The sequence below is a fragment of the Sebastes umbrosus genome, chromosome 7 (assembly GCF_015220745.1).
Source record: "Sebastes umbrosus isolate fSebUmb1 chromosome 7, fSebUmb1.pri, whole genome shotgun sequence".
Classification (NCBI taxonomy): Eukaryota; Metazoa; Chordata; class Actinopteri; order Perciformes; family Sebastidae; genus Sebastes; species Sebastes umbrosus.
The window spans coordinates 35,704,118-35,724,716 of record NC_051275.1 but is presented as its reverse complement, the minus strand read 5'-3'; the positions used below and the strand labels follow the sequence as shown (position 1 = coordinate 35,724,716).

At 44.2% G+C, this 20,599-nt stretch overlaps 1 protein-coding gene across 4 annotated transcripts; it reads right to left on the bottom strand.

Moving 5' to 3' along the window:
* Positions 1-54: 54 nt before the first annotated feature.
* Positions 55-18,031, bottom strand: eif4h (eukaryotic translation initiation factor 4h). Of its 4 annotated transcripts, XR_005207543.1 has the most exons (9): positions 17,890-18,031; positions 13,692-13,870; positions 12,767-12,831; positions 12,568-12,658; positions 9,074-9,160; positions 6,847-7,065; positions 4,948-5,063; positions 630-733; positions 55-406 (listed from the first exon to the last, which is right to left on the bottom strand). XR_005207543.1 is itself a non-coding variant. In XM_037774796.1 (8 exons), the coding sequence occupies exons 1-8, from the start codon at positions 17,952-17,954 to the stop codon at positions 728-730; spliced, it is 828 nt and encodes a 275-aa protein (XP_037630724.1). In that variant the 5' UTR covers positions 17,955-18,031; the 3' UTR covers positions 55-727. The 4 variants fall into 4 exon arrangements, 3 of the variants coding, with proteins under 3 accessions (XP_037630724.1, XP_037630725.1, XP_037630723.1); XM_037774796.1 differs by having other exon boundaries at positions 55-733; XM_037774797.1 differs by lacking the exon at positions 9,074-9,160 and having other exon boundaries at positions 55-733.
* Positions 18,032-20,599: the final 2,568 nt, after the last annotated feature.

Here is a 20,599-nt window from a genome sequence, read left to right as displayed (position 1 = left end):
TCATCAGTGAACAGTTTCATAATAAATATTGAAAGATGAAATAAAGACGTCGTCCACAGACACAGAACGAGCTTTATTGTCCCCCCCGACCCGTAAAGTAAACACATGTCGTTGATGATGAGAGTTTTATTGCCATAAACAGTGAAGGAAATAAAAATGAACAAAAAGAAAAAGTTAAAACAGCCGTTTTTATTCTACAGTACAGTAAAGCAAACGTCCAGGAGAACAAACAAACTGTTTATCAGCGGCACAAACGTTGTCAAAGCGGCGCAGACCCAAACCGACCCAAACCGACCAAAACCACCGATTGAAGGTTTAAACCCCCGTTCGCCGGACCCTCTACGGACCCGATCCTGATCCCGATCCACGCGGACCTGAAAACCTTCACCTGGACCAGGTTTACGCTCTGTGTCTCAGAAAATTAAAGATGAAAATTAAGGAATGCAAAAAATGACAGTTTTAAAACTATAAACCAAACTTCATTGTTGGAGAATCAGAATCATCATGATCAGAACAATTTGGACTTTTTGCAGTTCATTCAAAACTTTTCATCAATTTTTACAAAAGTGTTTTTGTGGCAGTCGGCTTCTACAAGATGAACACTGAAATAACAAAAACAGCACAAAAACCTTTAAATCTCTTCGCTCCTGCCGGTAACACGGGTGATGTGTTAGCGCCACCGTCTGGTCGGGGGAGGGGGGGGTATGTGGCTGCTGATTTAAATGAGTCAGTGCTGCAATCAAAGACAGATGGAAGAAGAACAAACGGGAGGAGATGAAGAAAAAAAGGAAGGAAACAATAAAAATTAAGGAAAACAGGGCAAAGAAACATTATTTTATGTCCCTCTCTTTCCTTCCTTCCTCCCTTGAACGCTGCGTTTCAATCATCAATAATCAATCAGTCGTATCGGAGCCACCGGGTGATAAATGATGGACAGAGTGAGGAGGAAGAGGGGAGAAAGAAACCTGAGAAGATGGAAAACAAACAGAAATGAGGAAAGACGGGAACAAAGAAGAGAAGTTAAATCTTTCTTTCCCTCCGTTGTTTTCTTTAAAATGAATCTTTTCTGTCGTTAAACTGTGTCGGTGAGGAAATATAAAAGAATGACAAAGAAAAGAGCTCCAAAAACAGAAATTAAAGATAAAAACACATTTTCTTTGTCTCTCGTTACATTTTCCCATCTAGTCTTCTTTCTACGACAGCGTATCAGAGCTGCTGTAGCAGAGCAAATAAAGAATAAAAATACAAAGCCGGGAGAGGGGGGGAATATTCAGAAAATTTTTTTTGAATTTCAGAGATTATAAAGTGATAAATATGTGAGAAAAAACTCGGAAATTTACACGGTTATAAAGTCGTAAATTTGTAAGACAAAACTCGTAAAAAAAAAGATGAAATTTAAGGGATTATACAGTTGTGAATTTGTGAGAAACTTGCAAGAAATTTGCAAGAAAAACCTAAGATTATTAAGGTCGTAAATTTGCCAGAAAAAAACTCAGAAATTTGCAAGAAAAAAATAAGACATATGCGAGATTGTTACGTCATAAATTTACGAGAAAAAACTCGAAAATGTTCAAGATTGTAAAGTCGTAATTTTAGGAGAAAAAAAAACTGAAATTTGCGAGATTGTAAAGTTGTGAATTTGCGAGAAAAAATCTCGGAAAATAGTGGCGTACAAACCGTGTCAATGAAAATCTGTTAAAAAAAAAATAAGACATTTGCGAGATTGTCATAAAAACTCAAAAATGTTCAAGATTGTTAAGTCGTAATTTTAGGAGAAAAAAACCCAGAAATTTGCGAGATTATAAAGTCGTAAATTTGCAAGACAAAACTCGTAAAAAAAAGAAGAAATTTAAGAGATCATACAGTTGTGAATTTGCGAGAAAAAGTCTTGGAAATTCTCTGAGTTTATAAAATAAATTTACAATATCCAAGATTATTAAAGTCGTACATTTGCAAGAAAAAAACTCAGAAATTTGCGAGAAAAAAATAAAACATTTGCGAGATTGTTCCGTCATAAATTTACGAGAAAAAACTCGAAAATTTCAAAGATTGTAAAGTCGTAATTTTAGGAGAAAAACCCCCAGAAATTTGCGAGATTATAAAGTTGTGAATTTGCGAGGAAAAAACTCGGAAAATAGTGTCGTACAAACCGTGTTGATGAAAATCAGTTATTTTTTTGTTTCGGAACCATCGTCTCTACTTTGCTGTAACTCTTATATCAGTATCTACGTTAATAAAAGAACATGAAAAAAAACGTGTGTATGCATCTTTCGGGACCTTTGCCTTGCTCAGATTTCTGAGTTTTTTTTTCCGTAAATGTATAACTTAAATCTCATTTTTATTCTCAGAATATTGCCCCCCCGGGTCCGTAATTATTATTATTTCTTAACGTAAAACGGTCCCGATACGCCGTCGTTTCTTTCCTTCCATGAACTGTTTTTTTCCTGATTGTTGTGAAACACTAAATAATGGCGTGTTGGCGCCGGCAGACGGTTCAGAGGGACAAGAAAAACAATTAATCCAGTTCAGGTGAAGTTTTCAGTGTAGATCAACGGACCAATCAGAGACATTGTTCAGATCTGATTGGACGGGACACGTTTGACTCTCTGAACACGCCATTGTATCGTCGTAAAAAACATCAGCCCAAAACAACCAATCAGGAGAGCCTCAACTGTAGGCCACGCCCCCTCCCTGCTGCCTCCTGCTGACCCAGTGTTTAAACTGTGCTGCGTTCAGGGTGTGTGGGATAACATAAAAAAAAGCGTCAGACTCCAAGACGTTAGTTTGTTTTTGTCGTTTCCAGGAGCAGAAACTATGAAAAGGTCCGACAGATCCTTCGTGTTTGATATTTGATTATATTTAATAATTAATTCATTTACAGCCGTCAGTTTTCTGTTAGGAAAACCGCTTTTTCTTCACGGAACCTGAACGCAGCGTTACAGTGGAGGGAAATCCTGCAGACAGTGAACGCAGCTCCCTCTCTTTTCGGTCAACTAGAGAGGCGATGACTGAACGGGCCGTCCTGTGCACTGCATCATGGGAACAGAAATCAGACCATCGGAAGCTTCTTCGTACGTAGATAACCGAGTTCTCCAGATTAGTGGCGAGTTGACGGTTTACTGTGAATCACATCTATGAAGTCAGTTTGGCTTTGGCTCGCTGTCGTCGGTTCATAACGGGAGAGTTTTGATATATTAATGACTTTAGATGTGAACATGCACGTTACTGTAAACTAACTATCACCGTTACATTATCATAACGAAAACTCAGCAAACAAATCAAAGTCAGCAAATTTGCAAGAAAACATTTCCAAATTTGCGAGATTATAAAGTCGTAAATTATGTCGTAACGTAACGTTAACTAGCTCTTACCAGCTGCTAACAGCTAACGTTAACTAGCTCTTACCGGCTGCTAACAGCTAACGTTAACTAGCTCTTACCGTCTGCTAACAGCTAACGTTAACTAGCTCTTACCGTCTGCTAACAGCTAACGTTAACTAGCTCTTACCGTCTGCTAACAGCTAACGTTAACTAGCTCTTACCGGCTGCTAACAGCTAACGTTAACTAGCTCTTACCAGCTGCTAACAGCTAACGTTAACTAGCTCTTACCAGCTGCTAACAGCTAACGTTAACTAGCTCTTACCGTCTGCTAACAGCTAACGTTAACTAGCTCTTACCGGCTGCTAACAGCTAACGTTAACTAGCTCTTACCGGCTGCTAACAGCTAACGTTAACTAGCTCTTAACGGCTGCTAACAGCTAACGTTAACTAGCTCTTTCCAGCTGCTAACAGCTAACGTTAACTAGCTCTTACCAGCTGCTAACAGCTAACGTTAACTAGCGATCATTCTGCTGATCTCAACACGTAAGGTGCCGCTGATTTACATTATGTTGTGTTCAGACTCTATTCAGTAAAAATGAGTACTGATTGAAGGTAAATTCTAACGTCATCATGACGTTTTCACAGTTATATTAAATATATAATAGAGAGATAATTATGAGCTGATTAACGTGTAAACAAAGACCAGGATGACGACGGTTATAACGGAGCGGATGTCGGGATTTATTGCTTTACTTTAGTTTTTTACCACGGTATCAAATTGATATCAGGAAACATGGAATTTGACTGTTATTGGTATCGACTACTACATTTCTGGAATCGTGAAATCTCTGCGTCACCACGGTAACGAGCAACAGGAGGGGGGCGTGGCTGCAGCTGAACGACCTTTTTACACGGCGGCAGAGGAGCGGGGGGCGGGGCTACAGGACGAAGCTGCTATGACATCACAGTAAGCGGAAGTGGTGGTGGTGGTGGTGGGGGGGGGGGCGGCGGGCCGGGGCAGAGAAACCCAAAGTTCGGACATGCATTCACAAGCTGCTCGTTGTGTTTGTGTTTACAGGGTTATTACTCATCAGTGTCAGAGGGACTAAGAATAAATATTCTGATCAAACTGAACTCAAACAGGAGAAGAAGAAGGAGAAGGAGGAGAAGAAGAAGAAGGAGAAGGAGAAGAAGAAGAAGGAGAAGGAGGAGAAGAAGAAGAAGAAGAAGAAGAAGAAGAAGAAGGAGAAGGAGGAGAAGAAGAAGGAGAAGAAGGAGGAGAAGAAGAAGGAGAAGAAGGAGGAGAAGAAGAAGAAGAAGAAGAAGAAGAAGAAGGAGGAGAAGAAGGAGAAGGAGAAGGAGAAGGAGAAGGAGAAGGAGAAGGAGAAGAAGAAGAAGAAGAAGAAGAAGGAGAAGAAGAAGAGGGCGGCGTCCACTCGCTGTCTGTCTGTTTGTCAGGAAGGAATGCTAACTGGCGTTTAAACTCATCCTGTTGAGGTTTCTTTCTTTCTTTCCTTTTTCCTCGTTAAAGTTCTCTATCTGTTCCCTCTCATCCCTCCCTCCCTCTCATCCCTCCCTCCGGCCCTCGTGGCCTTCAGTCTCTTAAGGTTTTTCTCTGGGGATCACCTCCTCTCGCGGCTTGGCTCCGCCGAAGATGGCAGAGTTGGGGTTGGCGACCTGGTTGAGCGGCTCCGAGACGGTCCGAGGCTTCAGCTGCAGCCGAGGCCTCTGTGCTCGCTCCTCTGTACCAAACAAACACACAACGAGACGTCGTTACACACTGAAGGCTGCTAACGGCTAACGTTAACTAGCTCTAACAGGCTGCTAACGGCTAACGTTAACTAGCTCTAACAGGCTGCTAACGGCTAACGTTAACTAGCTCTAACAGGCAGCTAACGGCTAACGTTAACTAGCTCTAACAGGCAGCTAACGGCTAACGTTAACTAGTTCTAACAGGCTGCTAACGGCTAACATTAACTAGCTCTAACAAGCAGCTAACGGCTAACGTTAACTAGTTCGAACAGGCAGCTAACGGCTAACGTTAACTAGTTCTAACAAGCAGCTAACGGCTAACGTTAACTAGTTCGAACAGGCAGCTAACGGCTAACGTTAACTAGTTCTAACAGGCAGCTAACGGCTAACATTAACTAGCTCTAACAGGCAGCTAACGGCTAACGTTAACTAGTTCTAACAGGCAGCTAACGGCTAACGTTAACTAGCTCTAACAGGCAGCTAACGGCTAACATTAACTAGCTCTAACAGGCAGCTAACGGCTAACGTTAACTAGCTCTAACAGGCAGCTAACGGCTAACATTAACTAGCTCTAACAGGCTGCTAACGGCTAACGTCAACTAGCTCTAACAGGCTGCTAACGTTAACTAGTTCTAACAGGCTGCTAACGGCTAACGTTAACTAGCTCTAACAGGCTGCTAACGTTAACTAGCTCTAACAGGCTGCTAATGGCTAACGTTAACTAGCTCTAACAGGCTGCTAACGGCTAACGTTAACTAGTTCTAACAAGCTGCTAACGGCTAACGTTAACTAGTTCTAACAGGCTGCTAACGGCTAACGTTAACTAGCTCTAACAGGCTGCTAACGTTAACTAGTTCTAACAGGCTGCTAACGGCTAATGTTAACTAGCTCTAACAGGCTGCTAACGTTAACTAGCTCTAACAGGCTGCTAACGGCTAACGTTAACTAGCTCTAACAGGCTGCTAACGGTTAACGTTAACTAGCTCTAACAGGCTGCTAACGGCTAACGTTAACTAGTTCTAACAGGCTGCTAACGGCTAACGTTAACTAGCTCTAACAGGCTGCTAACGGCTAACGTTAACTAGCTCTAACAGGCTGCTAACGGCTATAATTTATAAATCACGCCAGTAAATCCTTAATTAATAAACACATGACTAAATCACTGATTACAGATCGCTGATTTAAGAATTACTGATTTAAGAATCGCTAATTTAAGATCAGTGATTTAAGAATTACTGATTTAAGATCACCGATTTAAGAATCACTAATTTAAGAATCACTAATTTAAGATCACCGATTTAAGAATCACTAATTTAAGAATCACTAATTTAAGATCACCGATTTAAGAATCACTAATTTAAGAATCACTAATTTAAGATCACCGATTTAAGAATCACTAATTTAAGATCACTGATTTAAGAATCACTAATTTAAGATCACTGATTTAAGAATCACTAATTTAAGAATCGCGTGACTAAAACACTGATTTAAGAATCACTAATTTAAGAATCACTAATTTAAGAATCACTAATTTAAGATCACCGATTTAAGAATCACTCATTTAAGAATCACTAATTTAAGAATTGCGTGACTAAATCACTGATTTAAGAATCACTAATTTAAGATCACTAATTTAAGAATCACTAATTTAAGAATCGCGTGACTAAATCAGGACTAAATTGTGAGACTAAATCACTGATTACAGATTTACATGAGAACTGAACCGACCTAAATGAACACACAGATCAAAGTCTAAACAGGAAGTTGTGTCACCATCAGACGGTTCCCTGAAGTCTGTCGCTCCTGCGCGGGGGGGTCCCTCTCTGAAGCGAGCCGGTCCTGCACCCGCACCCGCACCACCTCCGGCTCCGGGTCCGGCTCCGGGTCCGGCTCCGGCTCCACCCCCCCTTCTGTCACCGGGGCGACCGCCACCGCCGCCACCGCCTCCTCCTCGACTCCGCCCTCCCATGAAGTCGTCCTCTCCTCGAAAACCTGCAGAGACAGACAGGTGGACAGACAGACAGGTGAGTCCACAGACAGACGCCCTCAGGTGTCCTGCAGCGTCTGGAACCTGTAAGGTGACCAGTGAGCATGAGATGGTTGAGATGAAAGGCATGATGGGAAAAAAAAAACAGGGTGTGGTCCAGCAGCTTCAGGAGCCAGGCTATGGGGTCAAAGGTCAACAGGCCTGTTTCACTTTAATAGATTAGTGAAGTTTAGATGAGTCGCTTCCATTTCAGCTCATCAGGTTAGCTTGTTAGCTTCTAGTTAGCCGTTCAGAGGCAACAAACATGAACTCAGGATTCCTGAAGCAGTCTAAACAGAACGGACCAATAGAAACGCTGGATTCCATCTCTCCTCCAGGCTGCTAACAGCTAACGTTAACTAGCTGTTACAGGCTGCTAACAGCTAACGTTAACTAGCTGTTACAGGCTGCTAACAGCTAACGTTAACTAGCTCTTACCGGCTGCTAACGGCTAACGTTAACTATCTCTTACAGGCTGCTAACAGCTAACGTTAACTAGCTCTTACCGGCTGCTAACGGCTAACGTTAACTATCTCTTACAGGCTGCTAACAGCTAACGTTAACTAGCTCTTACCGGCTGCTAACGGCTAACGTTAACTATCTCTTACAGGCTGCTAACAGCTAACGTTAACTAGCTCTTACCGGCTGCTAACGGCTAACGTTAACTATCTCTTACCGTCTGCTAACGGCTAACGTTAACTAGCTCTTACCGGCTGCTAACAGCTAACGTTAACTAGCTCTTACTGGCTGCTAACAGCTAACGTTAACTAGCTCTTACAGGCTGCTAACAGCTAACGTTAACTAGCTCTTACCGTCTGCTAACGGCTAAAGTTAACTAGCTCTTACAGGCTGCTAACAGCTAACGTTAACTAGCTCTTACAGGCTGCTAACAGCTAACGTTAACTAGCTCTTACCGGCTGCTAACGGCTAACGTTAACTAGCTCTTACAGGCTGCTAACAGCTAACGTTAACTAGCTCTTACCATCTGCTAACAGCTAACGTTAACTAGCTCTTACCGGCTGCTAACGTTAACTAGCTCTTACCATCTGCTAACAGCTAACGTTAACTAGCTCTTACCGGCTGCTAACAGCTAACGTTAACTAGCTCTTACCGGCTGCTAACAGCTAACGTTAACTAGCTCTTACAGGCTGCTAACAGCTAACGTTAACTAGCTCTTACCGGCTGCTAACGGCTAACGTTAACTAGCTCTTACAGGCTGCTAACAGCTAACGTTAACTAGCTCTTACCATCTGCTAACAGCTAACGTTAACTAGCTCTTACCGGCTGCTAACGTTAACTAGCTCTTACCATCTGCTAACAGCTAACGTTAACTAGCTCTTACCGGCTGCTAACAGCTAACGTTAACTAGCTCTTACAGGCTGCTAACAGCTAACGTTAACTAGCTCTTACCGGCTGCTAACGGCTAACGTTAACTAGCTCTTACCATCTGCTAACAGCTAATGTTAACTAGCTCTTACAGGCTGCTAACAGCTAACGTTAACTAGCTCTTACCGGCTGCTAACAGCTAACGTTAACTAGCTCTTACCATCTGCTAACAGCTAACGTTAACTAGCTCTTACCGGCTGCTAACAGCTAACGTTAACTAGCTCTTACCGGCTCACTGATTTAAGAATGGCGTGCCTAAATCACTGATTTAAGAATCACTAATTTAAGAATCGCGTGAATCATTTCAAACGAACGATCCTACGAAGTTTTGCCGATCTTTACCAAACTATTCCGATAACCCCGAACACAACGTCTTGGTTTGTGGACGGTCTGTCCACGCTGAAACCCGCCATAACTCTGAAATACAACATCCTGTTTTATTTTGAAGGACAGGAGCAGAAGAGGAAGTTGGCTTCTAGGTGGCGCTGCAGTAAATCAATAGTTAAATTACTTAAAGGCCGTAAACAACAGCGCAACCACGCGGCGACCCTGCTGCGTTCTGATTGGTCGGCTGGGATCTGATTTCACCTTCACCTCCTCCTTGTTGGTTGTAGTCCCCACCGAAGTCACGTTCTCTTCCTCCGCTGGGAGCTCCTCCTCGAGGACCTCCTCGTCCTGCAGAGGACAGGGGGAGTTATAACTGAGAGGAGGGAGAGAGGAGAGAAGAGAAGGAGAGAGAGGAGGAGAGAGGAGAGAGGAGAGAGAGAGGGGAGGAGGGAGAGAGGAGGAGAGAGAGAGAGGGGAGGAGGGAGAGAGGAGAGAGGACAGAGAGGAGGAGAGGAAAGAGAGAGGAAGAGAGAGAGAGAGAGGAGGGAGAGAGAGGAGGAGAGAGAGAGGAGGGAGAGAGGAGGAAAGAGAGGAGAGAGGAAAGAGAGAGGAGGAGGAGAGAGAGGAGGAAAGAGAGGAGGAGAGGGAGGAGGAAAGAGAGGAGGAGAGGGAGGAGGAGGAGAGAGAGGATGAGAGGAGGAAAGAGAGGAGAGGGAGGATGAGAGGAGGAGGAAAGAGAGGAGGAGAGGGAGGAGGAAAGACAGGAGGAGAGGGAGGAGGAGGAGAGGAGGAGGAAAGAGGAGGAGAGAGAGGAGGAAAGAGAGGGAGGAGAGGCGGCGCCTCCTTCTGGAAGCAGTTGGAAGAACAGCACTGAAGAGGCGGAGCTTGTTAGTTGTCCGTCAGCCAATCAGAGAGGAGAGGTTAGAGAGAAGAAACTGACTGGAGGAATCAGATTATCTGGTCTCATGTTAAAGTCCAGACCAGGTGAGACCTGGTGAGACCTGGTGAGACCAGGTGAGACCAGGTGATACCTGTCTGTGTCTGTGGACCAGGTAGAGGAAAAGAAAGGGGGGGGGATGAGATGATGACAGGATGAAGCGTGAAAGACAGTGTTGTAGTACAGACCACCTAAACCGAGACCAAGTCATGACCAAGACCAGCGAGTGTATCCAGACCAGACTAAGAGGGGCTGAGACCAAGTCAAGACCAGGACCAAGACCGAGGCAGTGAGACCGAGTCCAGATACAGGAACAAACTGGGAGGAATGGTTAGGACCTGTGGGAAGATCAGCCTGACCAGGACCTGACCAGGACCTGACCAGGACCTGGACCATGCTGATTTGCTGATTAATGAATTTATTATGGACAACAAACTGGACTTCTTCTGCCTCACTGAGACCTGGCAACAGCCAAACGATTTCTCCCAGCTCAATGAAGCTGTCCCACCTGGCTTTAAATATACCAGCAAACCCCGTGCATCAGGGAGGGGGGGCGGTCTCGCTGTACTCTATCGTGACAGCATTAAAGTCTGTACAGTCACCGTCCCCCCTCATTCCACTTCTGAATGCTTAGCCATACAACTCACAGGCTCCACACCCATCATCATTATCACCATCTACAGACCCCCAAAGCCCTCTGCCCTCTTTCTCACTGAACTGTCAGCATTACTAACCTCTGTGTGTGCCATGTCCCCTCCTGTCATCCTTCTAGGAGACTTCAACATCCACATTGACAACTCTTCTGGTTTTACAATTGATTTCACCTCACTCCTTGAATGTCTAGATATCACCCAATATGTCAATTTCCCAACCCATAACAAACATCCTCCTCCATCTCACTGCTGCCTTTGACACCATCTCCCACCCACTACTCATCACATGTCTGACTGATATTGGTATCACTGGTGTTGCACTCACATGGTTCTCCTCATACCTCACCGACAGACAACAATTTGTAAAACTGGGCAATCACAGGTCAAGGTGTTCCGCTGTTTCACTGGGTGTCCCCAAGGGGTCAGTATTGGGTCCACTCCTGTTTATCATTTACCTCCTTCCTCTCGGCACTATCCTCCGTCATCACAATGTCCTATTCCACTGTTATGCCGACGACACACAGGTCTACATTTCAACTACACCCACTGCTGCCCTGTCACCCGCCTCCCTCACCGCCTGCCTACAACACATCAGGAGCTGGATGAGCAGGAACTTTTTAAAACTCAACAGCAATAAAACCGAGGCCCTGCTCATCGGCTCCAAAAACAACATCTCCAAATCTCAACACACCACTGCTCAGAACCTCACCATTGATGGCTTCTCAGTACCGTTCTCCACCCATGTCAAGAGTCTTGGGGTCACCCTGGACAGCACTCTTTTTCATCCCACATAAAAAACGTCACCCGGACTGCCTTCTTCCACCTCCGCAACATCTCCAGACTCCGCCCATCCCTGTCCCACTCCAGCACTGAAATCCTGGTTCACGCTTTTGTTACATCCCGGATCGACTATTGCAACGCTGTCCTCTCTGGCATTCCCATCAAACTACTCAACAGACTCCAAATCATTCAGAACTCTGCCGCCCGGATCATCACCCGCACCAAGTCCTCTAACCACATCACCCCCATCCTCATCCAGCTGCACTGGCTCCCTGTTAAATCCCGGATCGACTACAAAAACCTCCTGCTCACCTACAAAGCCCTCCATAACCTCGCCCCCACCTACCTCACAGACCTCCTCCAGGAGTACACTCCCTCCCGTTCCCTCCGCTCATCATCAGCCGGACTTCTGACTACCCCCACCTCACGCCTCAGCACCATGGGAGCCTCAGCACCATGGGAGCCAGGGCATTCAGCTGCTCTGCTCCCAGGTTATGGAACTCATTCCCCCCACACATCCGGCAGTCTGAAAATATCACATCATTCAAATCCCTCCTCAAAACCCACCTGTTTAAACTGGCCTACTCTCTCTAGAACTCATCATCACCCATCCTATGTGTCTGTACAGTTATGTCTGTCATGTCCTGTTGTTTTTAGATTGTTTTATCTGTCTATGTTTTAATTGATTCTTGTAAGGTGTCCTTGGGTGTCCAGAAAGGCGCCACTAAATAAAATGTATTATTATTACCTGACCAGGACCTGACCTGACCCTGATCAGGACCTGATCAGGACCTGACCTGGACCTGACCTGGACCTGACCAGGCTGACAGCTCCATCCATCTCATCCTTTTGGGTCTCAGATGCAGATCTCCTGAGATCAGAACAAAGCCGGTTCAAAAGGCCTTCAATGAGCCAACACTGAACCAGCTGCCGTCGGGCAGCACCAAGAACCACGACCCGTTTTAACAACCAGCGGTAGCTAACAGCAGCCAGCGGCTCACGGTTAGCTGCTGTTAGCAGAAGGCTAACCATACTATATATGTATATACCATACGGCAGTTCAGAGGTTAATGGTCCGTAGTTTTCTGTGAGCAGTCACAGTAACGATGCTAACAGGTTTAGAGGAACCCCTGCAGTCCTGGTCTGGACCGGTCTTGGAATAAAACCCTCTTTGTTTGAGTCGGAGACCTTCAGAACGTGGTCTCGAGATCAAGACCGATCCTGAGGACTACAACACACACACACACACACACACACACACACACACACACACACACACACACACACACACACACACACACACACACACACACACACACACACACACACACACACACACACACGGTTAGTGACCTACTTCCTGTCAGTGTCTCTGGGGCTCGTACCTCTGCCGCCGAAGCTTCCTCCTCCTCCTCCTCCTCGTTCTTGTCTTCGTCCCTCTGCGATGTCCACCCTCAGTTGCCGTTGATCTAGCAACTGTAAGGGGTCAGAGGTCATGCGTTAGTTAGATCGACGACAACAGCAGCAGCAGCAGTTTTCCAGAGGAGGGAATGGAAGAATGAAAGCTTCTGATTGGATACTCACAGCACCATCGTACGTCAAAGCTTCTTTAAGAGATTCCAAATCTTCAAACTCCACATAACAAAAACCTGCAAACAGAGACCAGAGCACAGTGAGGCTCCTGGATGATACCCGCATCGGAAACTAAATATCTGTGATGGGGTATCGGTGAGTACGCCAGTCTACGTTCTGATACCATACTTTAGTTCTTCTTCTCTGCTCTAAAACAGTAGTCTTCACTGAGCTGTCTCCCTGGAGGTATCATGGCTGCTGCCGGCTACTACTGTTTTAGAGCAGAGAAGAAGAACTGACTGCAGGTAGTTTGTCAGTGCGCCGCCGGTGGAGACGGTAACGGTAACGGCAAAGAGTAGAGAAGCAAAGAGACGACACTCTGGTGGTTTGTTTTTATACAACAGCTGCATTGCGTATCATATTGTTCAACACAGGACGTTTCAGTAGAATATGACAATAGAATAGAAATAATGTAGTTTAACGTTTGTACGTCTCTTTGTAGGAGGACGTTTTACTGCCGTCTGGTCGTCTCTTTCAGTCCAAAATGGCGGAAGCGTAGCTCTGCTGCTGGGCGCTGATGTTACGATGGAACGAGGACAAGGTCAGATATTTGGTGGTAATACTTCACAGTGGTAAATCCACCAAGTAAAACAGGCATGTGTCCAGTATGTGAGGCGTCCAGTATGTGAGGCGTCCGTTTGGAGGCGTGGCGCTAGTGATGCCAAGTTCAAGACGCCATCACGCAAAAGAGCACGACGACTTCACCGAGGCAGAGGGGGGGGGGGGGGGGGGGGATATTATATTTATCACGCCGATATCGGATCGGTACTTGGAAACATCGTAAAGATGTTACGGGAACATCTGTAACTCCAGCTGTTGTTGATGTAACGTGTGATGTGGAGTCAGATGTTACTGACTGTGACCGGTGACCTCTGACCTTTGAACTTGTCTGTTTCTTTGTCTCTGACCAATCGGACGCTGCGCATGTTGAGCTCTTTGAAGATGATGTCGATGTCTCCCTGCACCGTGTTGAACGGCAGGTTCCCCACATACGCCGTGAACGGCGGCTCTGTTGGCAGCTCCTTCTGCTTCCTGGGGGGGGGTCCTCCACGGGGCCTGGGGAGGGCAGACAGAGAGCATCATGGGATACAGAAACACAGGGCAGCTAACCGGATTTTTAGGTTGTAGCGGCTCAGTTCTAAAGCTAGAGTGAAGATCCTGGTGTCATATGAAACTATGAAACCTGATGAATCCATCGGTACCAACCAGGTCAGACTAGCTGGTCATGAAGGAGGTTAAATAACACTCCAAACTGTCATGTCCATTTTCAAAAGGGGTCCCTTGACCTCCAGATCAGTGAATGTAAATGAGTTCTATGGGTACATATACATACACTTACATAAAGCAGCATATTTGTCCACTCCCATGTTGATAAGAGTATTAAACACTGGACTAATGTCCCTTTAAGGAACATTTAGAACAGATAAATACATGTGATTAACCATGATTCAATATTTAAATGGATTGACAGCCTTAATATTATCATTTTGAATGCAGGACTTCAACTTGTAACTGTACGTCTTCACCTGAGGGTACTTCCTGCAGCGCTGCAAGAGAGACAGAGAGAGATGACACAGAGGTCACCTGAGGCTCAGTTACCTGAGGGTAATAGGTAGACCTGAGGGTAACCTGAGGGTAACAGGTAGACCTGAGGGTAACCTGAGGGTAACAGGTAGACCTGAGGGTAACAGGTAGACCTGAGGTAACAGGTAGACCTGAGGGTTTCAGGTAGACCTGAGGGTAACAGGTAGACCTGAGGGTAACAGGTAGACCTGAAGGTAACAGGTAGACCTGAGGGTAACAGGTAGACCTGAGGGTAACAGGTAGACCTGAGGTAACAGGTAGACCTGTTCTCCTGCTACCACAGACACACTGATCACACAGTGTTTGTGCCCTATGCTGGTCATGATTTCAGCCCTAATGTTAGACTTCAAAAACAAACTGATCACATGATGAGATGAACTGTTAACTAAAGGTTTGATTCTGTGTGTGACCAGTTAGAATAGACGTTTACGCTCTTTAAAAGCAACTTATGATTCACGTAATGATTAGGGGTGGGAAAAAAAAAATCTATTCACCTCTGTATCGTGATTTCTAAACAGATGTTTTGATGCCAGAATGGATATATCTGCTTCATGATGTCTAAAAAAGGCTAAAATATGTCTGAACAAAGGCCGAAAAAATGCCAAAGTATGTCCGAAATATGGCCCAAAAAATGTCTTAAAAAAAAAGGCCGAAATATGTCAGAAAAAAGGCCGATATATGTCTGAATAAAAGTCTGAAATATTTCCAAAAAAAGGCTGAAATATATCTGAAAAAGTATGTCCAAAATATGGCCCAAAAAATGGCAGAAATATGTTCAAACAAAAGTCTGAAATACGTCCGAAAAAGGCCGATATATGTCTGAATAAAACGTAACGTTATGGTATGGAGGTAACGTTATGGTGTGGGTGTAACGTTATGGTATGGTGGTAACGTTATGGTGTGGGTGTAACGTTATGGTATGGTGGTAACGTTATGGTGTGGAAGTAACGTTATGGTATGATGGTAACGTTATGGTATGGTGGTAACATTATGGTATGGAGGTAACGTTATGGTGTGGAAGTAACGTTATGGTATGATGGTAACGTTATGGTATGGTGGTAACATTATGGTATGGAGGTAACGTTATGGTACGGTGGTAACGTTATGGTATGGAGGTAACGTTATGGTATGGAGGTAACATTATGGTACGGTGGTAACGTTATGGTATGGTGGTAACGTTATGGTGTGGGTGTAACGTTATGGTATGGTGGTAACGTTATGGTATGATGGTAACGTTATGGTATGGTGGTAACGTTATGGTATGGTGGTAACGTTATGGTATGGAGGTAACGTTATGGTACGGTGGTAACGTTATGGTATGGAGGTAACGTTATGGTATGGAGGTAACGTTATGGTACGGTGGTAACGTTATGGTGTGGTGGTAACGTTATGGTGTGGAGGTAACGTTATGGTGTGGGTGTAACGTTATGGTATGGTGGTAACGTTATGGTATGGAGGTAACGTTATGGTATGGTGGTAACGTTATGGTACGGTGGTAACGTTATGGTACGGTGGTAACGTTATGGTATGGAGGTAACGTTATGGTACGGTGGTAACGTTATGGTATGGCGGTAACGTTATGGTATGTAGGTAACGTTATGGTATGGTGGTAACGTTATGGTATGGAGGTAACGTTATGTATGGAGGTAACGTTATGTATGGAGGTAACGTTATGGTATGGCGGTAACGTTATGGTATGGCGGTAACGTTATGGTATGGTGGTAACGTTATGGTATGGCGGTAACGTTATGGTACGGTGGTAACGTTATGGTATGGAGGTAACGTTATGGTATGGCGGTAACGTGGCGGTGGAGACTTCCTGACACTGGTCCTGATATATTTGACTTCAGGACGTCTCTGACTACATACATGCTGAAAATCTGGAAAATCATTTAGAGATTTTCAAAGTAAAAGTCCCTAGAAGTGGATGATTGTACTTGTTCCCTTCATGGTCTAGAGGTAAACAAGTCAACAACAATCACACTAAATCCCGATATAGAATCTGCTCCTGAGTATGGTGATAGTATAGAATCAGGAGATATTAATGATCATGTCATGAGTTCAATAATCACATTATGATTTCTGTGAAATCAAAACAACCAGATGTTTCTGCAAGCAAAGGTTGTGAAAAGTCAAATGAGGATTTGCTGCTTTTCTTTGTAAACAAAATGTAGTTTTGGGATTCTGCGGTCGAACAAAACAATATCTTTTTTAACCAATACAGATTAATCATTAATAAAAATGATTTGTGTTCTTTACCTGCAACTTTCCATTTCTATTACATATAGTATTCTGTCATAAATCACATAAATCACTGAGGATTTAATAATGTTTCTATTATTATTATAATTATTACATCATTGTAACTGTGGTTTTTCTAAATGAATACAACACGATGGTTTATTTATTCATCAGCAGAATCACAACTTCTGATATACCGACCTTCAGGAACTGATCGATAAGGTAATAATCAATAGAAAATGATTCAGCAATAACTTGATCTGTTGATCACCTATTGATCACCTATTGATCTCCCTCTCCTCCTCCTCTGGTCACTGATCAGATCACAGCTGAACACAAGTTGTACTGGTTTGTGTTTAACAGATCAAATCATTCACTAATCGATAAAGATAATTGATAATGAAAACAGTAAGAGGTCAGAACCAGCGTGAGTCTGAACTAAAGGACCCGATGAGATACTTCCTGCATCAGCTGCAGACACAAACCTGTGAACAGGAATCAATGACCAGTAACAGACCAATAACAGATCAATAACCAATAAATAACAGATCAATAACAGATCAATAACAGATCAATAACCAATAAATAACAGATCAATAACAGATCAATAACGAACCAATAACAGATCAATAACGAACCAATAACAGATCAATAACAGACCAATAACAGACCAATAACCAATAAATAACAGATCAATAACCGATCAATAACCGGTAGTGCTCCTGATCGATGCCCAGCCTCATGGAGCTGATAACCAGGTGGATGAATGTGCAGCATGCGGGCAGCCTGCAGCTCCACCTGCTGCGGCCTCCAGAACCAGAACCAGGACCAGACCAGGACCAGAACTAGGACCAGACCAGGACCAGGTCTGGGTCTAGGACCAGGTCCAGGTCTGGGTCCGGTCCACTGTTACCAACACCTCACAGATACTCGTTATAGTTCCGGATCTCATGTTTATCCCGCTAGCCTCCATGCTAACAGCATGCTAACAGCATGCTAACAGCATGCTAACAGCATGCTAACAGCATGCTAACAGTTAGCCTGTTAGCTCCGGGAAGCCGCGGTGTTTCCTGTTCGCTGAGCCGGCCTCCCTCTGCTCCTGCACGGCCTGCTCGGTGAGCGCAGAGCGGGTCTGCGGGGCTCGGGGCGGACAGCTAGTGGCGGGAACCCGGCGGCTCCCCGGTCCCGGTCCGGTCCGGTCCGGTCCGGTCCCGGTAGTGGTGTAGTGGTGTTGTGCAGTGAACACTCACCTACCGCCGCCAAAGCAGATGTAGGCCTTATCCCGCTCATCGTCGTAGCTCTCGGTGTCCGCCATTACTGCTGCTGAGTGACGAGGAGGAGGAAGAGGAGGAGGAGGAAGAGGAGGAGGAGGAAGAGCTACACGTCACTAACACACACACACACTAACACTAACACTACACTAGGGCTGTAACACAACGATTCAGGACGATATTTGGCTCATCTAGAGCGATACCATACCATACCATACCACACCACACCACACCACACCACACCATACATACCATACCATACCATACATACCATACCATACCATACCATACCATACCATACCATACATACCATACCATACCATACCATACGATACCATACCATACCACACCACACCACACCACACCACACCACACCACACCACACCACACCACACCATACATACCATACCATACCATACATACCATACCATACCATACCATACCATACCATACCATACATACCATACCATACCATACGATACCATACCACACCACACCACACCACACCATACATACCATACCATACCATACCATACCACACCACACCACACCACACCACACCACACCATACATACCATACCATACCATACATACCATACCATACCATACCATACCATACCATACCATACCATACCATACATACCATACCATACCATACCATACATACCATACCATACCATACATACCATACCATACCATACCATACATACCATACCATACCATACATACCATACCATACCATACCATACCTTACGATACGTTACGATACGTTACGATACGTTACGATACGTTACGATACGTTACCATACCATACCATACGATACCATACCTTACGATACGTTACGATACGTTACGATACGATACGTTACGATACGTTACGATACGATACGATACGTTACGATACCATACCATACCATACCATACCATACCATACGATACGATACGTTACGATACGTTACCATACCATACCATACCATACCATACGATACGTTACGATACGATACGATACGTTACGATACGTTACGATACGATATGTTACGATACGATACCATACGATACCATACCATACCTTACGATACGTTACCATACCATACCATACCATACCATACGATACGTTACGATACGTTGCGATACGATACGATACGTTACGATACGATACGATACGATACGTTACGATACGATACGTTACCATACCATACCATACCATACCATACCATACCATACCATACGTTACCATACCATACCATACGATACGATACGATACGATACGTTACCATACCATACCATACCATACCATACCATACCATACCATACGATTTCCATGGTTACGATACGATACAATACGACACGATACGATACGATACGATACAACACGATTTCCATGGTTCCGATACGATACGATACGATACGATTTCCATGGTTCCGATACGATACGATACGATACGATACGAGTCTCTTTGGCCCTCACTGCATTAGACTTATATTCTATATACTTAGACTATAAAGTGTGTTACCTTCATCACAATGATCACATGTTTTGCGCCTCCAGACAGATTTATTTTTATATTTTTGCCAAAAATGTCTCTTAAAGAAATAGTAAAGGTTGCTGACCCCTGGTCTAAGACGATACGCGCTTCACAGAAAACTTCCTGGATTACTCGACACGCTACCATACCATACCATACCATACCATACCATACCATACCATACCATACGATTTCCATGGTTCCGATACGATACCATACCATACCATACCATACCATACGATTTCCATGGTTCCGATACCATACCATACCATACCATACCATACCATACGATACCATACCATACGATTTCCATGGTTCCGATACGATACGATACGATACGATACGATACGATACGATACGATACGATACGATTTCCATGGTTCCGATACGATTCAGGACGATATTTGGCTCATCTATAGCGTTACGATACGATACGATACGATACGATACGATTTCCATGGTTACGATACGATACAATACGACACGATACGATACAACATGATTTCCATGGTTCCGATACGATACGATACGATACGATACGATACGATACGATACGATTTCCATGGTTCCGATACGATACGATACGATACGATTTCCATGGTTCCGATACGATACGATACGATACGATTTCCATGGTTCCAATACGATATGATACGATACGATTTCCATGGTTTCCGATACGATTCAGGACGATATTTGGCTCATCTAGAGCGTTACGATACGATATGATACGATTTCCATGGTTACGATACGATACAATACGACACGATACGACACGATACGATACGATACGATACGATACGATACGATACGATACAACACGATTTCCATGGTTCCGATACGATACGATACGATACGATACGATACGATTTCCATGGTTCCGATACGATTCAGGACGATATTTGGCTCATCTTGAGCGTTACGATACGATACGATATGATACGATACGATACGATACGATACGATACGATATGATTTCCATGGTCACGATACGATACAATACGACACGATACGATACGATACGATACAACACGATTTCCATGGTTCCGATACGATATGATACGATTTCCATGGTTCCGATACGATGATATGATTTTCATGGTTCCGATATGATACGATACGATACGATACGAGTCTCTTTGGCCCTCACTGCATTAGACTTA